The 19659-nt window shown below is 36.7% G+C and overlaps 1 protein-coding gene across 4 annotated transcripts in view; it reads left to right on the top strand.

Moving 5' to 3' along the window:
* SEL1L2 (SEL1L2 adaptor subunit of ERAD E3 ligase) overlaps positions 1-19659 on the top strand; it is a 122518-nt gene that overhangs the window by 3977 nt on the left and 98882 nt on the right. The window contains exon 1 of one of the 4 annotated variants that reach the window (XM_045445348.1): positions 2304-2842. The exons of 1 other annotated variant lie outside the window; for it this stretch is intronic. In XM_045445348.1, coding sequence (XP_045301304.1) covers positions 2785-2842 — 58 coding nt within the window. In that variant the 5' untranslated portion in view covers positions 2304-2784. Of the gene's footprint in view, positions 1-2303; positions 2843-19659 lie in introns of those variants that run through there. 2 more of the 4 variants (XM_045445347.1, XM_045445346.1) reach the window with 2 other exon arrangements.

The following is a 19659-nucleotide window of genomic DNA, read 5'->3' as shown; positions in this document are numbered from 1 at the left end:
ATCATTAAGAATAGAAGGGTAATCACCTACCAATTCTCCTTACTCCCACCACCCAATTTCTGGTTTCATTCATACCAACCATAGAGCTTTTCACTTCCTTGAACACATCTTATTCTTACCATGTGGTCTATTCACATGTTTGCCACTGTAACTGAGACATGATTTGCTTAGTGAACCCATTCTTTTTTTTTTTTTAACTGTTCTTTTTTTTAATGTTTGTTTATTTATTTTGAAAGAGAGAGAGCATACATGAGCAGGTGAGGGGCAGAGAGAGAGAAAGAGAGAGAATCCCAAGCAGGAAACTGACACGAACTGTGAGATCATGACCTGAACTGAAATCCAGAGTGGGACGCTTAACTGACTGAGCCACCCAGGCACCCCTTAGTGGACCTACTCTTATTCTTATTCTTATTAAGCTCAAAAATCACTCCCTGGCAAAGCCTTCCCTAACACTGACCCGACCTGAGCCCTACCCACAGTGTTCTTTTATATGCCCTCAGTGCTCATTTACTTCCCTATGTAGCATTTTTTATACTTTGTAACTATAAATATATTTGAGTGATTCTTTTGTTAATATTTATCTTTCACTCTGGACTCTCTTTCACTCTCTGAGGACAGGAAGTATATCTTTTTGCCCACAAAGAATGACACAATGCCGGATACAAATAGATTCTCAGTAAAAATTATTGAATGAGAAGAATGAGCGGCCATACAGAGATGTTGGTAAAACTGAGGAAGAGCACATGAGATCAAAAGAGGTTACCTTGGGGAGGCCATAATTTTAAAGCAAAGACTAAGAGAGTAACTGACCAGTGAAATTGACGAATGCCTGAAAAAGAATGGCATACATCATTAGCATATAGTAGGTATTCACTAAGTGAATGAATGGGTGAGGAAGTGATAGAATGAGTGAGACATTGTGTTCAAGCAAGTAGAAAAATATTTGCAACTCAATTTTCAGAGAAACCAAAAATATGTTTTCAAGACGATGTTTGTGGTTAGAAATATCAGATATCTCACAGATCAAGTAGGATGAGAACTGAGAAAAGATCATTGAATTTATAGTCTATGTAAATCAGTGAAAATAAAAACTAGTAGTTGAAGAAAAAGTGAAAAGCAATGAGAAGTGATTGTGGTCTGTTTTGTTTTGTTTTGTTTTAATGTTTAGAGATTAAAGGATAAGTAGAGTACATGGTAGTTGGAAGGACACCAGAGTCAAGGGAAGATTTTTCTAAGAGACATGAAGTGAAATGAAAAGTGTTTAAATTAAGAAGATTGGTGACAAAAGATTGAAACAAAAAAGAGAAAAGAAGGACAAATGTCAGAAATACCAGAAAAATATAAAGCAAATGTGGATAGAATCAAAAGTGAGGGAAGTCTTGGACTTAGAGTATAGAAAAGGCATTTCATCTTTTGTGATGAATTTGAAAAAAGAATGAAGATTCAAAAAAAGTTTTAATGAAAAGAAAGTAGAGGGAAGATAGGTCCAATGAGTTCAGTTTCAGTGAAAGTAGGAGGCAAAATCATCTGCTGAAAGATACTGATAAATCTGGGTCCAAATGGGGAATGCAAAAAATATTTGGAAAATGTTTAACACATTACATTTAAGAGTTTAAATAAATTATATTTAGGCAATTTTTAAAAGTACAGAAGTTAGGCAAGTCCCATTTTGAAGTCCCTTAGTGAAAGGAAAAGATACTAGGGAATAGACGGAATAATGGTCCCAAAGATTTCCAGGATCTAATCTCTGGAACCTATGAATGTTACCTTATTTGGCAGAAGGGACTTGCAGATGTCATTAAGGATCTTGAGATGGGGAGATTATCCGATATTATCATGGTTGGCCCTAAATGTAATCACAAGTGTCCTTATAAGAGGAAGACAGAGAGAGATTAAAGCATTGGGAAACTAACAAAGGGAGTAAACCTGCAAATTCAAGGCAATAAATATGTCTATTTCTGAAGTAATTACCTGTACACACTGTAAATGTTGGATATATTTTAGGCATAATTTCTCAGTTCCATTCCTTGGATAGTCTTAATATTCCCATGCTTTTACCTAAATATTCATTTTCATTTCTGGTTCAAGCCTTGAGGGTACTCACTTATGAACTGCCCATATTGTTAAAGACAATGAAGAGGGCATTTTTAAATAACTTTTAAGGAAAGTGTAATGAAATGCCTTTAAAAAAAAAAATGATCACTGGAATTTGTTTGCCTTTGTCCCAGTAAAACCTCAGCAGTTCTTTACTCAAAAAGAGGATAAACATTTTCACCAAGATGGGGACGAAAGCAGACTTGATCCATATGCTTCCCGTGCACCATCGCCTTCAGATGTTAGAGTAAAGGATGATGTTAGGTCAGCTCACGTACTTAATTGTGTTTTCATATAAGTGCAGCTTGCAACACTGAAGGTAACATAAAAATAAACACTTCTAGCAGTTCTGAAAATTACTTGAATGTTATTGTAGACATGTACAAATTGGACTTCTGGTTTATTCCTTTCCTTTCAGAGAGCAACTCTTACATATCTTAAACATACTCCTTATCTCCCTCCCACCACACTAGCAGACTAGATATGGTTCCCTCCCCGTAGCCTGCTCTCTCCAGTAGCTGCCTTCATTCCAGTTGAAAGGAACTTTCTGGCAGCTCATTGGCCCAAGAATAAGGAAATGGTTGCTTAGCAACCAAATCCTGACCCCTGCAAACCTGTAAAGAGGAAACTTGTGGGCCAGCCACCTAGTTCTGCCTGTGTTATAAGTAAGAAGGAACTGCTTATGAGAAGATGAAGCCCCTGTCCCTGTTAATAGAGATATTGATCATTCTTGGGGTCATGATTAAAAGTAAGTTTTTCTGTCTTTATGGTTGTCTATGAGGGTCTTCTCTCTTTAACGGTAGTAAGGGTAGAAGCTGATTCGAAGATCATAAGTAACCTCACTATACTCCCAATTGATACCATTTGGGGGGTAAGTACTTAAGAATATCCAAACAGGATAGAAATCAGTGATACTCTTATTTAGGATAATACCTAGCAAAGATGTGTGTATGAGAGAAAGAGGAGGGAGGGAGAAAGCGAAGGAGGGAAAAATAGAAAAGATTGAGCAATTTATGAGGAAAGCATTAAAGTAATTTTTATAGAGTAGGGATATTTGAGAGAGGTTGTTAAATTTTGTTGAATCCAGAATATTATGAATATTTAGTTCCAGGACTTTAATGGAAAAGTAGAGGACTCAAAGAGTTGTAAAGTGCATTAATTTATATTCTTACAGCCTTTTTTAATCTTTTCACAGTAACATTTGTATTTCCAAAGTTTCCAGGATTTCTAACTAGTTACTATCTTAAAATGGAAATTATTTTCCAGTCTTGTTTCTCTGGCCTTTTATTGAATTAATTTTTACTCAGTCCTCAGATAATTTACTCTTCCTGAATTCAACCTAAGAAATATTCATGTACATTTAATCCAAGAATGCAAGGTTGGTATAATATCCAAAAATTAATTAATGTAACACACCACATCAATACAGTAAAAGATAAAGACCACACACGGTCATCTCAATTGATGAAAAAAAAAAAAAAAACATTTGACAGAATTCAACATCCATTTCTGATAAAAACACTCCTCAAATTTGAAATAGAAAGAAACTTCCTCAACTTAATAATAAAAAGCATCTTCGAAAAATCCACACCTCACCTGTACTTGTGGTGGACAGGATGGGAAAAGAAAAAGTAAAACTATCTGTATTCACTAAAGACAGAATCTAATATACAGAATATCCTAAGGTATCCACTATAAAATTATTAGAACTAAGAAATGAGTTGAGCAAGGATGCAGGATAAAAGGTCAATAAACAAAAGTCAATTCTATTTCTTTACAGTCACAATGAACAAAAAAAAAAAATGAAATTAACAGTTCCATTTAGAATAGTATTAAGAAGAATAGTTACTGGTAATAAATTTAACAAAAGTACAAAGCTCTTACTCTGAAAACTACAAATATTGTTGAAAGAAATTAAAGAAAACCCTAATAAATGAAAACACTTCTCAGGGCACCGGGGGGGCTCAGTAGGTTAAGCATCTGACTCGATTTCAACTCGGGTCACGATCTCACAGTTCGTGGGATGGAACACTGCATGGGGCTCAACGCTGACAGCGTGTGGATCCTGCCTGGGATTCATATTCTGTGTGTGTGTGTCTTAAAATAAATAAACATAAAAAGAAAATACTCCTCATGTTCATAGTTTGGAAACCTTAATATTAAGACAGCAATACTCTCCAAATTGATCTAGAGATTCAATATAAAATCCCAGCTGACTTCTTTGCAGAAATTAAGAAAATTACCTGAAAATTAATATAGAAGTGGATGTTTTTAAACAAAAAGAACAAATTTGAAGGACACACACTTTCCAATTTAAACATTTACTACAAAGCTACAGTAATCAAGACTCTATGAGACTGACATGAGGACAGACATAGGTCAGTGGAATATCACTGAGAGTTTGGAATTAAACCCTCAAATTTATGGCCAGATGATTTTTGGCAAACATGCCAGGCAACTCAATGGAGAAGGAAAAGAATAATTTCTTTAGCAAATGATGGGGATGACTGGAGAGCCGCATGCAAAAAAAAAAGTGAATTTGGATACCTACCTCACACCTAATGTAAAATGAGCCAAAGGTGTAAATATAGTAGCTAAAGATATAATCTCTTAGAAGAAAACAGGCATAAATTTTTGTGACCTTCATTAGGCAATGATTTGTTAGCTATATCACTAAAAGCACAAAAAAAGAAGAAACATAATCTAGACATCATCAAAATTAAGCATTTTTATGCTTCAAGGGACATCATCAAGAAACTGAAAAAACAATCCACACAAAAGGAGAAAATTTTTGCAGATCATATATCCAATAAGGTTTAGCATTCGGAATATATAAATAACTTTTACAAACTCATCAGCAAAACAGCAAACCAGTTTTTTAATGGGCGATGAATATTTGTATACAAATTTTCTGTTTGGACATCTGCTTTCATTTCTCTTGGGTATGTACCTAAGGAATTGGATAGACATTTCTCCAAAAATGATACAAAGATGACCATAAAATGCATGAAAAGATATTCAACATCATTTGTCCTTAAGAAAATGCAAATCAAAACCACAATAAGATGCCACAATGAGGATTTAACTATAACAATAAGAGTGGGGACTGAGAGGAGCAAATGGATGACAAGGCTAGAGAGAATAATGACATAAGAGTCCAAAGTAAGAGTGTCCCTAGAAGATGGGCATGTCCAAATGCCAGAGAGAGTGTGGAAGTGAGGTAAGGGCCAACAAGGTATCACTGGATTTAACAACAGGGAAGTCTTTACCTTTCCAGGATAGTTTTATCAGAGAAGCAGGGACAAAACCTGATTTCAATTGATGGGAGTGAATAGGAAGAGAGAAAGTAGAGACAGTGATGATAATTACAGAGTTCTTTCTGTATTATGGCACTTTGCAAGGTCAGACTTGAGCCTTTAAGAGATAATTTATTGATTGCAGGTCTACAGAGACCCAGGGAAGTAGTTAGGGGACAAGACAGTTACTTTACAAGCCACGCTATAAGACCTGTGGTTCGTACCCAAAATCAGGTTTTACCCCACTCTGTTTTTTTCTTTTCCAGCCTTTATAACCCTAGATCTCCAGGCAAAACAGACAGGGCTGCCTTTTTTTCACTCACATATACCTTGCAAACTTGCGTATTGTTTTTTATACATTTTTTCACTTGATGCTCAATATACTTTGACTTCACCTATGTAAAATTATTGAGAGAGGGAAGCTGCCATAACTATGTGATTGTTCCTGACTCTGCATTGACCTAGGGAAAGTTCTAAAAGAGTTTCTGACATTTTTTTTCCCTTTTGGTAAATCCTTAGAAAAAAGTAGTTCATTCTGCTGGAAAAAAATGCATAGTTTATTCCAAAGTGTGGCTTAGAAAACGGAAGTAAAATCAACAGTATTTTCTCTTTCCATACTTCCACACCAGCTTCTGATTTAAGGTAGTTTAAGGTATATAACTGAGGCAGAGAAAAGACATTGCCAGAACTTCTGGCTCTAAATTATCTAGGATCCAAGGTTTTCCTAATTTGTCTATCTCTTTCTAGCAGTAATTCTTCACTATCATACAAGTTCTACAGTTAAAAAAATATATGATATAAAACAAAATGAAATAGAAAGTTTATAGCGATGCCCTGACACCCATGTAGCAATTCTATCCCAGTTGAAAAAGGCAAGTAGCTCATCAATCTGAAACTAATCAGAATTCAGAAAGCAATTGTCTAGCAATCATATCTAGGTCCCTGTCAGGGCCACACTAAGGCCAAGTCCTGGACGTGTTGCAGAGGATACTGAGCCTAAGCAGTACAAGCAGACTATATCTTACTGTTACATAAAGCGGCTTGCCGGGGCTCCTGGGTGGCTCAATCAGTTAAGCGTCCAACTTAGGCTCAGGTCATGATCTCATTGTCCATGAATTCAAGCCCTGTGTTGGGCTCTGTGTCGACAGCTTAGAGCCTGGAGCTTGCTTTAGATTCTGTGTCTCCCTCTCTCTCTCTGTCCCTCCCCTGCTCATGCTCTGTCTCTCTCTCAAAATTAAATACACTTGATCTTAGCCAAAAGGCCGAGAAGTGATATCTCTCAAAAATAAATAAATAAACATTAAAAAAAATTTTTTTAATGGGCTTGCTATTACCAGTGCTGTTTTAAATAACTTGTAGAATTTAGGAGTTCTGAGTTACCTTTGCTTCCTTTCAGTTCTTTTACATTATACTTCTAAACAGGGAACAAATACATTGCAAGTATCTAGAGCATCTTTCCTTGAAGAGAAGCAGGAAAGAGCACATGTGTCATGATGGGATTGCTCACTATTATAGAGAAATTTGATTACTGCGTTATGTTATAAATCAGTAAGGAAGCTGATTTCTCTTTTGTGAATTGTCTTGAAAAATATAAGGCTCTTTCTTCATAACCTAGGTTTATCTGAAAGGTTTCTACAACTCTACAATATTACTACTACTTCTACAATGACTACTACTCTTTGGAACAATTCAATAGGACAGCACTCAATGGGAGGAGGGCAGCCCTCAGCCCGAGAAGAGCTAGATGAACAGACCCTCCCCCCGCCCCACCTCATAGCTGAACCCATTAATGTCCCTGCATCAGCTTTATTTCGGATTACTCAGGCTGCTTAGAGGAACCGCCTCCTTCTGACACTCTTCCCAATTCTATTCCATTTTCTGTGTACAAGGGCTCACGTGTCTCTCTTGTCACATACCTGCCCCAAGAATTCTCTCTGCCAGTGATAGCCCTCTACCTGCTCTTGATTGATCCTAAGATCTACTTCCCATCCATTAAGACTGCCCTCTCAAAGAATAGCAATAGCCCACTGATTACAAATCTAGTGGCCTCTCACTACTCTTGTTTCTTAACCTCTATACAACACTTGACACTTTTCTCCATCTTCTTTCCCCCCTCTACCTCCGTAGAATCTTAAACTGTCTCACTGGCTTATCTTTCTCAACCCTCCCTTTAAATGTTATGCCCAAAGTTCAGAAATTGGCTCTCATATTCTATGTCTCTGCTACTCCTTCCCACGCCCCAGCTTCTTTTACATATGTATTTGCATCCTAGACCTTCCTGCTTATCTCTAGATGTGCACATCAGCAGCATGATGATATCACCAGTAGTATATGGCCTGCAAACACCTTAAATTCAACCTCAAATTTAGCTCCTCTTCTGTATTTCTTCTCTTATTAATGGCATCAACATCCCTCCCTGCTCCCCTAGTTCTCAAGAACAAAACCTGAAAATTGTATAGTCATACAGTTATAATGCACTAAGTATCATCTAATTTAATGTTTTGTATAGATGATAGGACTGAGGCCCAGAGTAGTCAAATTGATTCCTCAGGGGCATTCTGCAAAGCCACATCTGGAGCCAGAATCTTCTAATCCTTTACAATCATAAATTCCTTTATTCCTTCAACAAATCCTGTCAACTCCATAGTGCTTCTCCCATCTATGCATTTTCATGTCTCAATTTAGGGTCTCATTTTAGTATCTTTTATCTACATGACTGCACTTCTTTTTTTTATATATTTTTTTAATATGTATTTATTTTTGAGAGGGAGAGACAGCATGTGAGCAGGACAGGAGCAGAGAGAGAGGGAGACACAGAATCCAAAGCAGGCTCCAGGCTCTGAGCTGTCAGCACAGAGCCTGATGTGGGACTCGAACTCACAAACTGTGAGATTATGACCTGAGCCAAAGTTGGACACTTAACTGACTGAGCACCCAGGTGCCCCTACATGACTGCACTTCTAACTCTCCTCTTATTTACAATACAGTATGTCCAGAAATAATATTCCTAAACCCCAGACTTGGTCATAATTTTCAAGCACCTACTTTATGCCAAATAAAATCCCAATGTCTTGTCCAGCAGTCAAAATCCTATGCAATTAGATCCTGACTTCCTTTCTTTTTTGTCTCTGCTACACACATATTTTATTTCAACTAATTTAACTAATTTAAACTAGTAGCTACTCAGTATACCACCTAACTCTCTCACTTTGATGTCTTTCTCAATCTTTTCTGCAGTTGAATGGTTCACAAAGCTGGCCTGACTGCAGGAATGTACTGTCATTCCATTTTCTTCCCATCACCACCAGAAATCTACAGCATAACATCCTACTCATCTTTTAAGGTCCATTTCAAGTTCTACTTCCTCCCCCCCTTAAAAAAAAAAAAAAAAACTTTCCCAAGCCCTTCCTCATAGCACATGCACCTTTCTCATGCATCACAGTCTCATAATTGAGTTAGTTTTTAACTTCCTCATCAGGTTCTCAACGATTTTTTAAATTAGCACTTGTAACACTTTAAAATTTCTATAACACATTCCCAAAACCTGTGAGATAGGTCATGCAGATATTTTTATGTCTACTATTCGAGATTTACAGATTTTGAAAACCCTGCAATACAGAGTTTACTAAAACAGGAATTGTACAGTAGGAATCACGTTTTCTCTTGTTTTTACTCTGTATCACCTGTTTGTTATTTCTAAGTCTGTATTCTCCAAAGTGGACTGCTCTGAGTTTTTGCCTCATAATCATATTTACTTACCTCAGGCTGTTTCGACATATTGCCAAGCAGCCAGATGAAAAATAAAATATTCAATTCATCATTCAAACATTTTAAAATGTAGTATACATACGTTTGCTGCTGTATAGAACAAACAGCTAGGTGACTGATTGAGTTACTTGCTTTTCAACCAGTTGTTCTGGCAGTATTATATAAACTCTAACAGTGGCATTTAATCATTTTTCACTGATTTTATATTTTACTGGCATCTGAAATTTATTTACTGTAGCCATCAAATTTTATTTCTGTAGTTCATCAACCAATGAGATAGAGTAGACAAGAAAAACCGGTTTCTTAAGACTTCTGTAAGTCTGCCTCACAGAGGTAGCACCAAGATTACAGTGCTGTCCTTGAAGAGAATATTCTCACTTTGGAAAAAGTGTACACCCTGAAGCTTCCCTGATAGAACATAGTCTTCGAAAACAATTCATAGTCTCTGGAAAACAAGTAGGAATGCCCTTAATGAAAAAGAAATTATGAATAACCTAAAAGACAAAATAAAAGATAGAATGGATTAAAAGTAGAAACTTTTACCCAAAAATGTACAAAAGAGAATATGGTTAGAAATGACATACAAGTGGGTTCAGGAAAAAGGAAAGGATCCTTGGGGCAAAAAGAGAGGATTGTTGGTTGGAAACAATAGCAGCTGCAGCCTAGCAGTCTGACTCCTACCCTCCTCATGACCACCACCTCCATATGCAAAGGAGGCAGCAGAATTTTCATTTCTAGTAATGAAAGGCTAGGTGACTAGGCTATTTGGTCCAACCATCCCACTGAAAAAAAAAAATTGTGCATAAAATATACAAGCTTCTTAAATGCATCAGAGTTGAGAAGATGGTAAAGAACTACCAGATAAAAAAATCTAAGGAATTGCTAGAATCAAGAGAAGTAAGCACAAGAGCACCTCAGCAGGGCCGGGACTTGCCTCACCTTGGTCCCAGTCCTGTACCTGAACATCAAAGCCGCTGTTATCCTGAGCCAGGCAAATGTGGGCTTTGGTTTTTGTGGCCTCACAAAGCAAGGAGAACAGAATCTGATTCTCAGGATCTTTCCAAGGTGAGGAGTCTAATAGGAGACCTTTTCAACATCCACCAAGGACCATAAAGTACTGTACTCTTGTGATAAGGGCAGACCAGAAGTAAACCCACCCCTCCCAAGTCCAGGGGTCTGCAGAAACTTGACACTTAGCAAAACACAGAGTAAAGTAAGAGGAAAAAAAATACATTCCTGAGAAGTTATGGTCACAGGCCAGCTCCATTGGAGATTTACAGCTTGGGTAATCCCAGGCACCCTGAGCCTAGAACTCAATCTAAGATTGTCCTGTACTTGTACTGCCCTAGGCACCTGGCAAAATCAAATTCATGTTCTCTCCATTGGAAAGCAACTTCATTTTAGGTCTCAATCCACTGAGATAAAGTTTTCAGTATATAGTAAAAATAATTCAGTACACAAGGAGACAAAGCATGAGGTTTGGGGTGGCATTTTGGCAGTGATGTAATGTCTGCTGCAAATGGCTAATGATACTGAGGGAGCACCTATTCCCAGATGACTAGGTCCTGTCTGACACATCCTGATAGCATCTCCTCCAACACCCACAAGGTAACTGGTGGCAGGCTTAGGTGATTGTTATAGCATTCAGAGACAGGTTAAGAGGGAAAATCCAAGTCCAACATGAGGAAAAGTAACCACATAAAAGCATCAGCCTACACACACACACTATAATACCTGAGGAAACAGAACAAGTAGAGGAAATCGTTGCAGTCTTCAGAACATTAAAATGATTATCATGAAATTTAGAGATGATATTGTATCCATGAAAGAAGAGCATGCCTTAATGAAAGAAAAAAGATGAGCTATTTTGGTATTGAAATATATGATAATAAAAATAAAAACCTCAAGGCTGAATGCCAAAATTGACAGAGCTGAATAGCAACCCAGAAGCTCAAAAATGAAACTGAGAAATTCTCTTATAAGCACAATGAAAATGGACAAAAGAGATGATGTGTATGAAATAAAGTTTCAAGACCGTGGAGGATCCATCTAAAAGTTACAAATTCACATAATGGGATCTCCAAAAAGAGAAAATAGAAGAACGGAGAGGAAGAAATAAAGAAATTAAATAAAATTCCCCAGATCTTAAAAAGACCTTTTTTAGAGTTTTCAGATTAAGTTCCACTAAGTGCCAAGGAGGAAGATTGAGAAAAGACCCACTCCTAGAAAATAATGGTAAATGTTTAGTACTTTATGGATAATCAGAACATTGTAAAGCTTCTTTTTTTTTTTAATTTTTTTTTAACGTTTTTATTTATTTTTGAGACAGAGAGAGACAGAACATGAACGGGGGAGGGGCAGAGAGAGAGGGAGACAGAGAATCGGAAGTAGGCTCCAGGCTCTGAGCCATCAGCCCAGAGTCCTACGCGGGGCTCGAACTCACGGACCGCGAGATCATGACCTGAGCTGAAGTCAGATGCTTAACCGACTGAGCCACCCAGGTGCCCCTGTAAAGATTCTAAAGAGAAAAAATACATTATTTACAAGGTGAAAAGCAGCATGTTGACTTCAAATTCATTAGTAACATTGGGTACAAAAAGATACTGGAGAAATATTTTCTAAGTACTGAGGTAAAATGATTTTGCATCTAGAATTACATAACCTGAAAAACTGTAAAGTGTAATGGCAAAATAAGACATCTTCATACATGAATGGATTCAGAAAATTTGTCACCCACAAATCCTAGCTGAAATATTGACTAGAAGATGTGCTCCAGGAAAATAAAGCATGAATTTAAGAGGAACGCTAAAAATCAATGGTAACCAAAGAAACCTTTCAGACATGATACAGCTTAGTAAATGTTCGTTTTAATTTTAAAAAATATAACAATCAAATTCATTTTTAAAAATCTCTTTCACAAGGCAAACCCCCTTACACCATTGGTTGGAATGCAAACTGGTGTAGCCACTCTGGAAAACAGTATGGAGGTTCCTCAATAAGTTAAAAATAGAACTACCCTACCATCCAGAAATTGCCAGAAATTGCATTACTAGGTATTTACCCAAGGGATTAAAATACTGATTCAAAGGTATACATGCACCCAATGTTTATAGCAGCATTATCAACAATAGCCAAATTATGGAAAGAGCCCAAATGCCCGCCAACTGATGAATGGATAAAGAAGTTGTATATACATATACGTGTGTGTGTATAATGGAATGTGTGTGCATGTGTGTGTGTATAATGGAATATTCCTCAGCCATAAAAAATAATGAACTCTTGCTATTTGCAACAATGTGGATGGATCTAGGGAGTATTATGCTAAGAGAAATAAGTCAGACAGAGAAAGAAAATACCATATGATTTCACACATGTGTGGAATTTAAGAAACAAAATAGATGAACATGGGGCAGGGCAGGGGGGCAAAGACGCAAAACAGTAAAGAAACTCTCAACTATAGAGAACAAACTGAGGGTTACTGGAGGGGAGGTAGGTGGTGGGATGGATAAATGGGTGATGGCTATTAAAGAGGGCACTTGTTGTGATGAGCACTGGGTGTTGTATGTAAGCAATGAATAGCTAAATTCTACACCTCAAACTAATATTACACTGTATGCTAACTAACTGGAATTTAAATTAAAACTTGGGGGGGGGAGTCCCTTTCACAAGGGTGACAGAAGTTTAAAAATAGCTGGGAATAAATTTAATAAAAATTAGACAAGGCATATATGAGTAATAAAAATGAAAATTTCCTGAAGAGCATTAAACAGAAAACTGAATAAATCAAGTCTATACACCTGAATGAATCTTAGTATTATAAATATGCCAGGTCTTTGTAAATTAACAGGTAAATCCAGTGCAATCCCAGTGAAAATATCAATACATTTTTTAAATGAATCTGACAACCTTATTCTAATATTCATCTAGAGAGGAAATGAGGAAATATGTACTAAAATTCCCAAGACAAGTTTTTAAAAGAGGAACAAGGGTATGTGTGCATATGTGCACGTGTATCTGCACAGAGAAGTTCTTGCTCAACCAAATAGTGAAGTATGCAATTATAAACTACAGTAAATAGTGTATTACCAGAATAATAGGCAAATACATCAAGAAAATAGAGCAGAGAGTTTAAAAATGAAACAATGTACAAATGAGAAATTCTTACCAAAAGAAGGTTTCTCAGTACAATGGATAAAAGATGGACTGTAATGAATGTTATTGTCAAATTGCCTATTCATTAGTAAAAGCCAGGTTCCACTTCATGCCAGTCAAAACAAACTGATTCCAGATTGATCAGAAACATAAACAGGAATAGGAAAACTATAAAAATGGCTGAAGGGAATGCAGGAAAGTTTACATTCAAGTGATTAGTAAGGCCTTGAACAAGACACGTGCGCACGCACACATACACACACGTTACACAAAGGTTATAGGTGAAGAAAAGATTGATAGTTTTGACTGCATTTGAATTTAAAACAACTGTGCTGCAAAGGATACCATAAATAGTTAAAAGGCTACTAACAGACTTAAAAATATATCTATAACATAAACACCAGTCAAATAATATCCAGAATATATTTTAAGACTCCTAAAGATATTTTCTTAAAAAGCCTAATAGAAAGATGGGGAAAATATCTAACAGTCTGTTCCTTGAAGAGGAAAATACAAATGCCCCTAAATGTGATCTTGCTGGTAATCCGCAAACGGAAATTAACAATGAAATATCAGTTTATCCCAATACATTTGCAAAAATAAGTGTTGGTTAGGTTGAGGAAAGATTCATATCCTGATATACCATGTGTGGAAGTATAAGTTAGAGTGGCTTTTCTGGGAATGCCAGAAATTCTTCTAGAAAAAGGAGTGAGAATTCAGGGAGAATTCAGTTGAGGTATTATAGAACCAGAGATCTGCCAATGTATACTGGACTCTGTCGATGCCTTTTACATTTTTGTTGTTCTTCCTTGGGATTATTAACTCTATTTTGAAAATTCCAATGTGTTTTAGATGTGGTAAGAGTAACCACAGGAAAGGAGTTTCAAGGGAAAGGTGTTTGCAGTGGCTACATGAGAAAAAGCCAAAGAGAAGGTAAAATCCAGTAGGAGATTCTTCTCCCAGTGTTTACCCTATATAGTTTCTTAATTTTATTTCAGTAAGGGAAGTGATTTTCTCACAGATGTTGATAACATTTGCTTTTAAAAGGTAGGCCTTTGGATAAAATTAACAACCCAAGAAACAACAGATGCTGGCGAGGATGTGGAGAAATGGAAACCCTCTTGCACTATTGGTGGGAATGCAAACTGGTGCAGCCACTCTGGAAAACTGTGAAGATTCCTCAAAAAATTAAAAATAGAACTACCCTATGACCCAATAGCACTACTAGGAATTTAGCCAAAGGATACAGGAGTGCTGATTCATAGGGGTACTTGTACCCCAATGTTTATAGCAGCACTTTCAACAATAGCCAAATTATGGAAAGAGCCTAAATATCCATCAACTGACAAATGGATAAAGAAGATGTGGTTTTTATATACAATGGAATACTACTTGGCAATGAGAAAGAATGAAATCATGCCATTTGCAGCAATGTGGATGGAACTGGAAGGTATTATGCTAAGTGAAATAAGTCAGAGAAAGACAGATATCATATGTTTCACTCTTATGTGCATCTTGAGAAATTTAACAGAAGACCATGGGGGAAGAGAAGGGGGAAAAATAGTTACAGAGAGGGAGGGAGGCAAACCATAAGAGACTCTTAAATACAGAGAACAAACTGAGGATTGATGTGGAGGTGGGGGGAGGGGAAAATGGGATGGGCATGAGGAGGGCACTTGTTGTGATGAGCACTGGGTGTTATATGTAAGCAATGAACCATAGGAATCTACCCCCAAAACCAAGAGCACACTTTACACACTGTATGCTAACCAATTTGACAATAAATTATATATATATATATATATATATATATATATATATATATATATACACACACATATATATATATATACACATATATATGTATGTATGTATGTATTTAAAAAAAGGTAGGCCTTTGGAGAAGAGAGAGGAACTGACATTTATTATTCAGCCACCGTGTATTTAATAAACACCAAACACTACACTTTAGTTCTCTGTCTTGAACAAACTGAGGGTTGATGGGGGATGGGGGAGAGAGGAAAGTGGGTGATTGGCATTGAGGAGGGCACTTATTGGGATGAGCACCGGGTGTTGTATGGAAACCAATTTGACAATAAATTATATTAAATAAGTAAATAAATTGGGACACTTAAAAAAATAATAATAATAATTCTACTCTGTCTTCATATCTACTCCAGAGATAGGTACAGTACTGAAGCTCAGAGCAGTTAAATAACTTATCCAAGGTCACATGGCTAAGTAAGGAGATAATGAAATGTTATTTCTGAACATCAGTGTTGATGATGTCCAAAACTAAGTATCTCACAAACCAAAAATAATAAATGACCTAAAATTATATCTGGTATTTTTTGAATTTTTAATAGATAACTTTTAGTCCATTCAATAGGAATTGTTAAATTTACAGAAAGTGAAGCAGAAAACTTTCAAATAGTAGTCAGGAGCTAGTGAAACAGATTAATTGTATTTAAAAAAATACTTGTAAATGTGGAGTTAAATCTGACTAGGGGAAACTGGAAGTCAACATAGTGAGTTAGTGTTTATACAGTAAGCTACAGGGACTTGTGGGTTTTTAAGCAGATGTGTGCCTTGCTGGAAACAGTACTCAAGGAAAATTATTCTGAGGGTAGATGTAAATTGGATTAAAATTAGAGCAATCATGATTAAATCTGTTAGGAGGCTGTTGTAAGAATGTAGTCATGAAATGATGAGGGTCTGATTTATGCTAGGCTTTCCACAGGAAACTGAAAACTCACCCCTACAGAAATCCCTTTGACAGAAATTTTCTCTGGATGTTTGTAGGTACAAACCCTCACTCTTCTTACTCCTACGTCTCCCCAGTTGTGTACCTATTTCTGGTGACTTAGACACATCTACGCACTGCTATTCCTGGTTTCACCTGCTCCCATGTTACTAGTCCCAGGTTTTGGAACCATCCTTGTTGCCAGGTTTGTCTCTTATCACTTGTCTCACCTCTGCCGTCCTGGATTCCTTCTGTGGATTTTCCTATGACTTGTGTTATTCTGCTTTCCAGTCATTACAGTTTAATTCCCAGGCTTTTACTTCTTAAGTGGCTGCCTGTTCTGGAATCAGTGTATTATCCTTTTGTAGTTCCTGACCTTCTGCACTCCGCATCTGTCCACTCCAAAGTCCTTGCTAACCCAGCTCAACTCTTAGGTCATGCCAAAGAGAAAAGGTGAGGACTGGCATTGAGAAATACGCAATCATTAGCAGATATAAAACCAAAGAGGATATCTAAAATAGGGGTTTGAAAGGAAAAAGGATATCCAGGATAGTTTAAAGTCACAGAAGCCAGTGTACGACACAGAGTCTGAAAGAAAGGTCAGAAAAGAACCAATAGTTAGTATTTTTTATACTATTATTACATGCAATGGTCAAAGAAGCTAAGGCATAAAGCACCATTTACAGAACTAGGACAGTAGAATCAATAAAATACTTCTGTTTAGTTCCATTTGTTGGAACTAATGCTGCCCAATGTTGTCTGCACAAACCAGCAAACATTTTATTTGCCTATAACTTCCCAGGCAAATTCCCTCTAGAGTACAGAGGTGTTTTTTTGTGTGTTTTGGGGAGTTTTTTGGTTGTTGTGGTGGTGGTTTCTTTTTCTTTTCTTTCTTTCTTTTTTTTTTTTTTTCAGAATCTTAGTCACGTTAATCAGTGTCCATTAAAAGGAAGATAAACCATGTCTTGGAAAGAAAGGATATTGGCCATGTTGGGGAAATAAATGATAAAACCAGGAGTTAATGTATATCAAGCCTTTCATGAGAAAGTGGATCTGAAAAGAATTTTCATCAAGACAATAAATATTCCTGGATATTATTTTCTTCTAATCCTTTTCTCAATACTATGAGTATATTATATATTATTTATTTGGGCATTATTTATTGGTCTAATGTAGCTTTTGAGAATTGAGAATTCTATGCAAGGAGTCCTAGTAGGCTGAAGAAACAGACAGCTTTCAGTCATCAACTGCTGCATAACAACCCAAAACTTAGTGGTTTGAAGTAACAATGATTTATTGTTTCTCATAATTCTCTGTGCTGCAACTATGCCAAAACTATGCTACACTAGACACTGCTGTCTAAAAAAGGGGAATGAGGGGTGCCTGGCTGGCACAGTTGGAGAAGCATGCAATCTTGATCTCAGGGTTATGAGTTTGAGCCCCATGTTGGGTGCAGAGATTACTTAAATAAATAAAACTTTAAAAAATAGTAAAAATAGAAATTAAAGGGGGAATGAGGGGCACCTGGGTGGCTGTTGGTTAAGCGTCCGACTTTGGCTCAGGTTATGATCTCAGAGTTCACAAGTTTGAGCCCCCCTTGGGCTCAGTGTTGACAGCTCAGAGCCTGGAGCCTGCTTTAGATTCTCTCTCTCTCTCTCTCTCTCTCTCTCTCTCTCTGCCCCTCCCTTGCTCATACTCCGTCTCTGTCTCTCAAAAATAAATAAACATTTAAAAAAAAAGGATGGGGGAATGAGATATGTACAACAGCCACTGGTCCATGGCAATTTGGAAATCCAGCCAGGTGCGCATGTTGGCAGGTTTCTCTGCCCCAGGGGTAGGCAGTGTTCCTTGATGAAGGCCCTGGACTACTCTCTATTATTTTCCTTGGCTCTTGGCAACACCATGTGGGCTCCTGGTTCTGCCCTCCGATGTCAGTATTCAGATAGAGGGAAGTGATGAAACAGTGGGACAGGTCTCCAGCAATCACCAGTGTTCCCCAATTGATATGTAAAAACCTGCTAGAAAGTTTTGTGAAAGATACTGTTTGTAGCAGCATTTGTTCCCCAGTAGCCCATCAAAACTTTGTTTTCTTTAGGTGAAAACCTAAAAGCCTGAAATTTAGAAAAGAAACATATTTTTTTTGTTGTGTGCATCTTATGCTGGAAATGATGACCAGCTACCTTTATATTCTTTTTATCTTTTAAGCTATTAAATAGTTTGTTCCTTCAGTTAGATTCTTACACCTCCTCCCATCTCACTAATTCTTTTATCCACATTTTTATCTATACTTATCCTACCTTTGATAATTGCTTTTAGCCCTGTAATTTTCATGTTAATATGTGACCACTGACAGCTTGATTTTCTGGTCCAGTGTATAATACAAACGTTATTCCACTTAATATCCATAATTTTCTCCTCTTGCTCTAATACACATGACACTTTGTACTTCTTGTTCTATGTCTGTATATTCTGTGCATCCTAACTCTAATTTTATTCTGTGTACCTTGCGGAATATAACAATGGGAATAGATCAAATCACATTGCTTTTCCCAGTTTACTTTTTCTAGTCATGATAATGGAGATTAAAAATTGTTCCATATTTACTGTAGCTATAATATCAGTCACGTTGTCTGATTTCTAATACACAAATTTAGTTAGGCTAAGTAATTTGGGGTTTTTTATTAAATGTTTTTAATGTTTATTTATTTTTAAGAGAGACAGAGACAGAATGCGAGTGGGTTAGGGGCAGAGAGAGAGGGAGACACAGAATCCGAAGCAGGCTCCAGGCTCTGAGCTGTTAGCACAGGGCCCGACGCGGGACTCAAACTCACGAGCTGTAAGATCATGACCTGAGCCAAAGTCGGACACTCAACCAACTGAGCCACCCAGGCACCCCATAAGTAATTTGTTTTGAAGAAAATACCTTAATTGAGAGTAAAGTCACATTATAGGCACAGCATTAATAAATTCTGATAACATATTAAGTCTCTATTAATGTTTTATTTTCTGTGGTCCTTTTAAAGTACTAATTCACGTATATTATTATTTTGAAGGCATCTTCAATCCTTTAAGGAAGTAGGTCTTTTTATAATAGTCATAATTATATATGTGACTGAATATATATATGTATATGTACTGAATATGTATTAAGTATATGCTAAATACTTTACATAGATTATCTTATTAGATTACCATAACAAATTACTTAAATTGATTCGAAATCAGGACTGGCATACAGGCCTGTTCAACTCAAAGCCCATATGGTGGGCCATGATGCTATGTTGCCTGATAATGAGTATCCATGGCCCCAAAATGATCACTTGGCAACATTGGGATAAAGGAAGTTTAATTTATAATAACATTCTTATTCTGGCATAATTTATTTTACACCCTGAACCTGAAGAGCAATCCTAATGTATATAATGTATATAATTTGATGAAATATATTTCTTTAAAAATTTTCCATATGTTTCACCATGAAGTTGTTGAATATTTATTGAGAATTTTCCAATTGTTTCTCCAGTTTGACAGAGGACTAAATATTGAACAACCTGGAATCAGTTTCTACAAGGTCTGTTTTACAAACAGAAAAGACAGATTTTTGAG

The sequence above is a fragment of the Leopardus geoffroyi genome, chromosome A3 (assembly GCF_018350155.1).
Source record: "Leopardus geoffroyi isolate Oge1 chromosome A3, O.geoffroyi_Oge1_pat1.0, whole genome shotgun sequence".
In the NCBI taxonomy this organism is placed as follows: domain Eukaryota; kingdom Metazoa; phylum Chordata; class Mammalia; order Carnivora; family Felidae; genus Leopardus; species Leopardus geoffroyi.
This window is presented reverse-complemented; position numbering and strand designations above follow the sequence as displayed.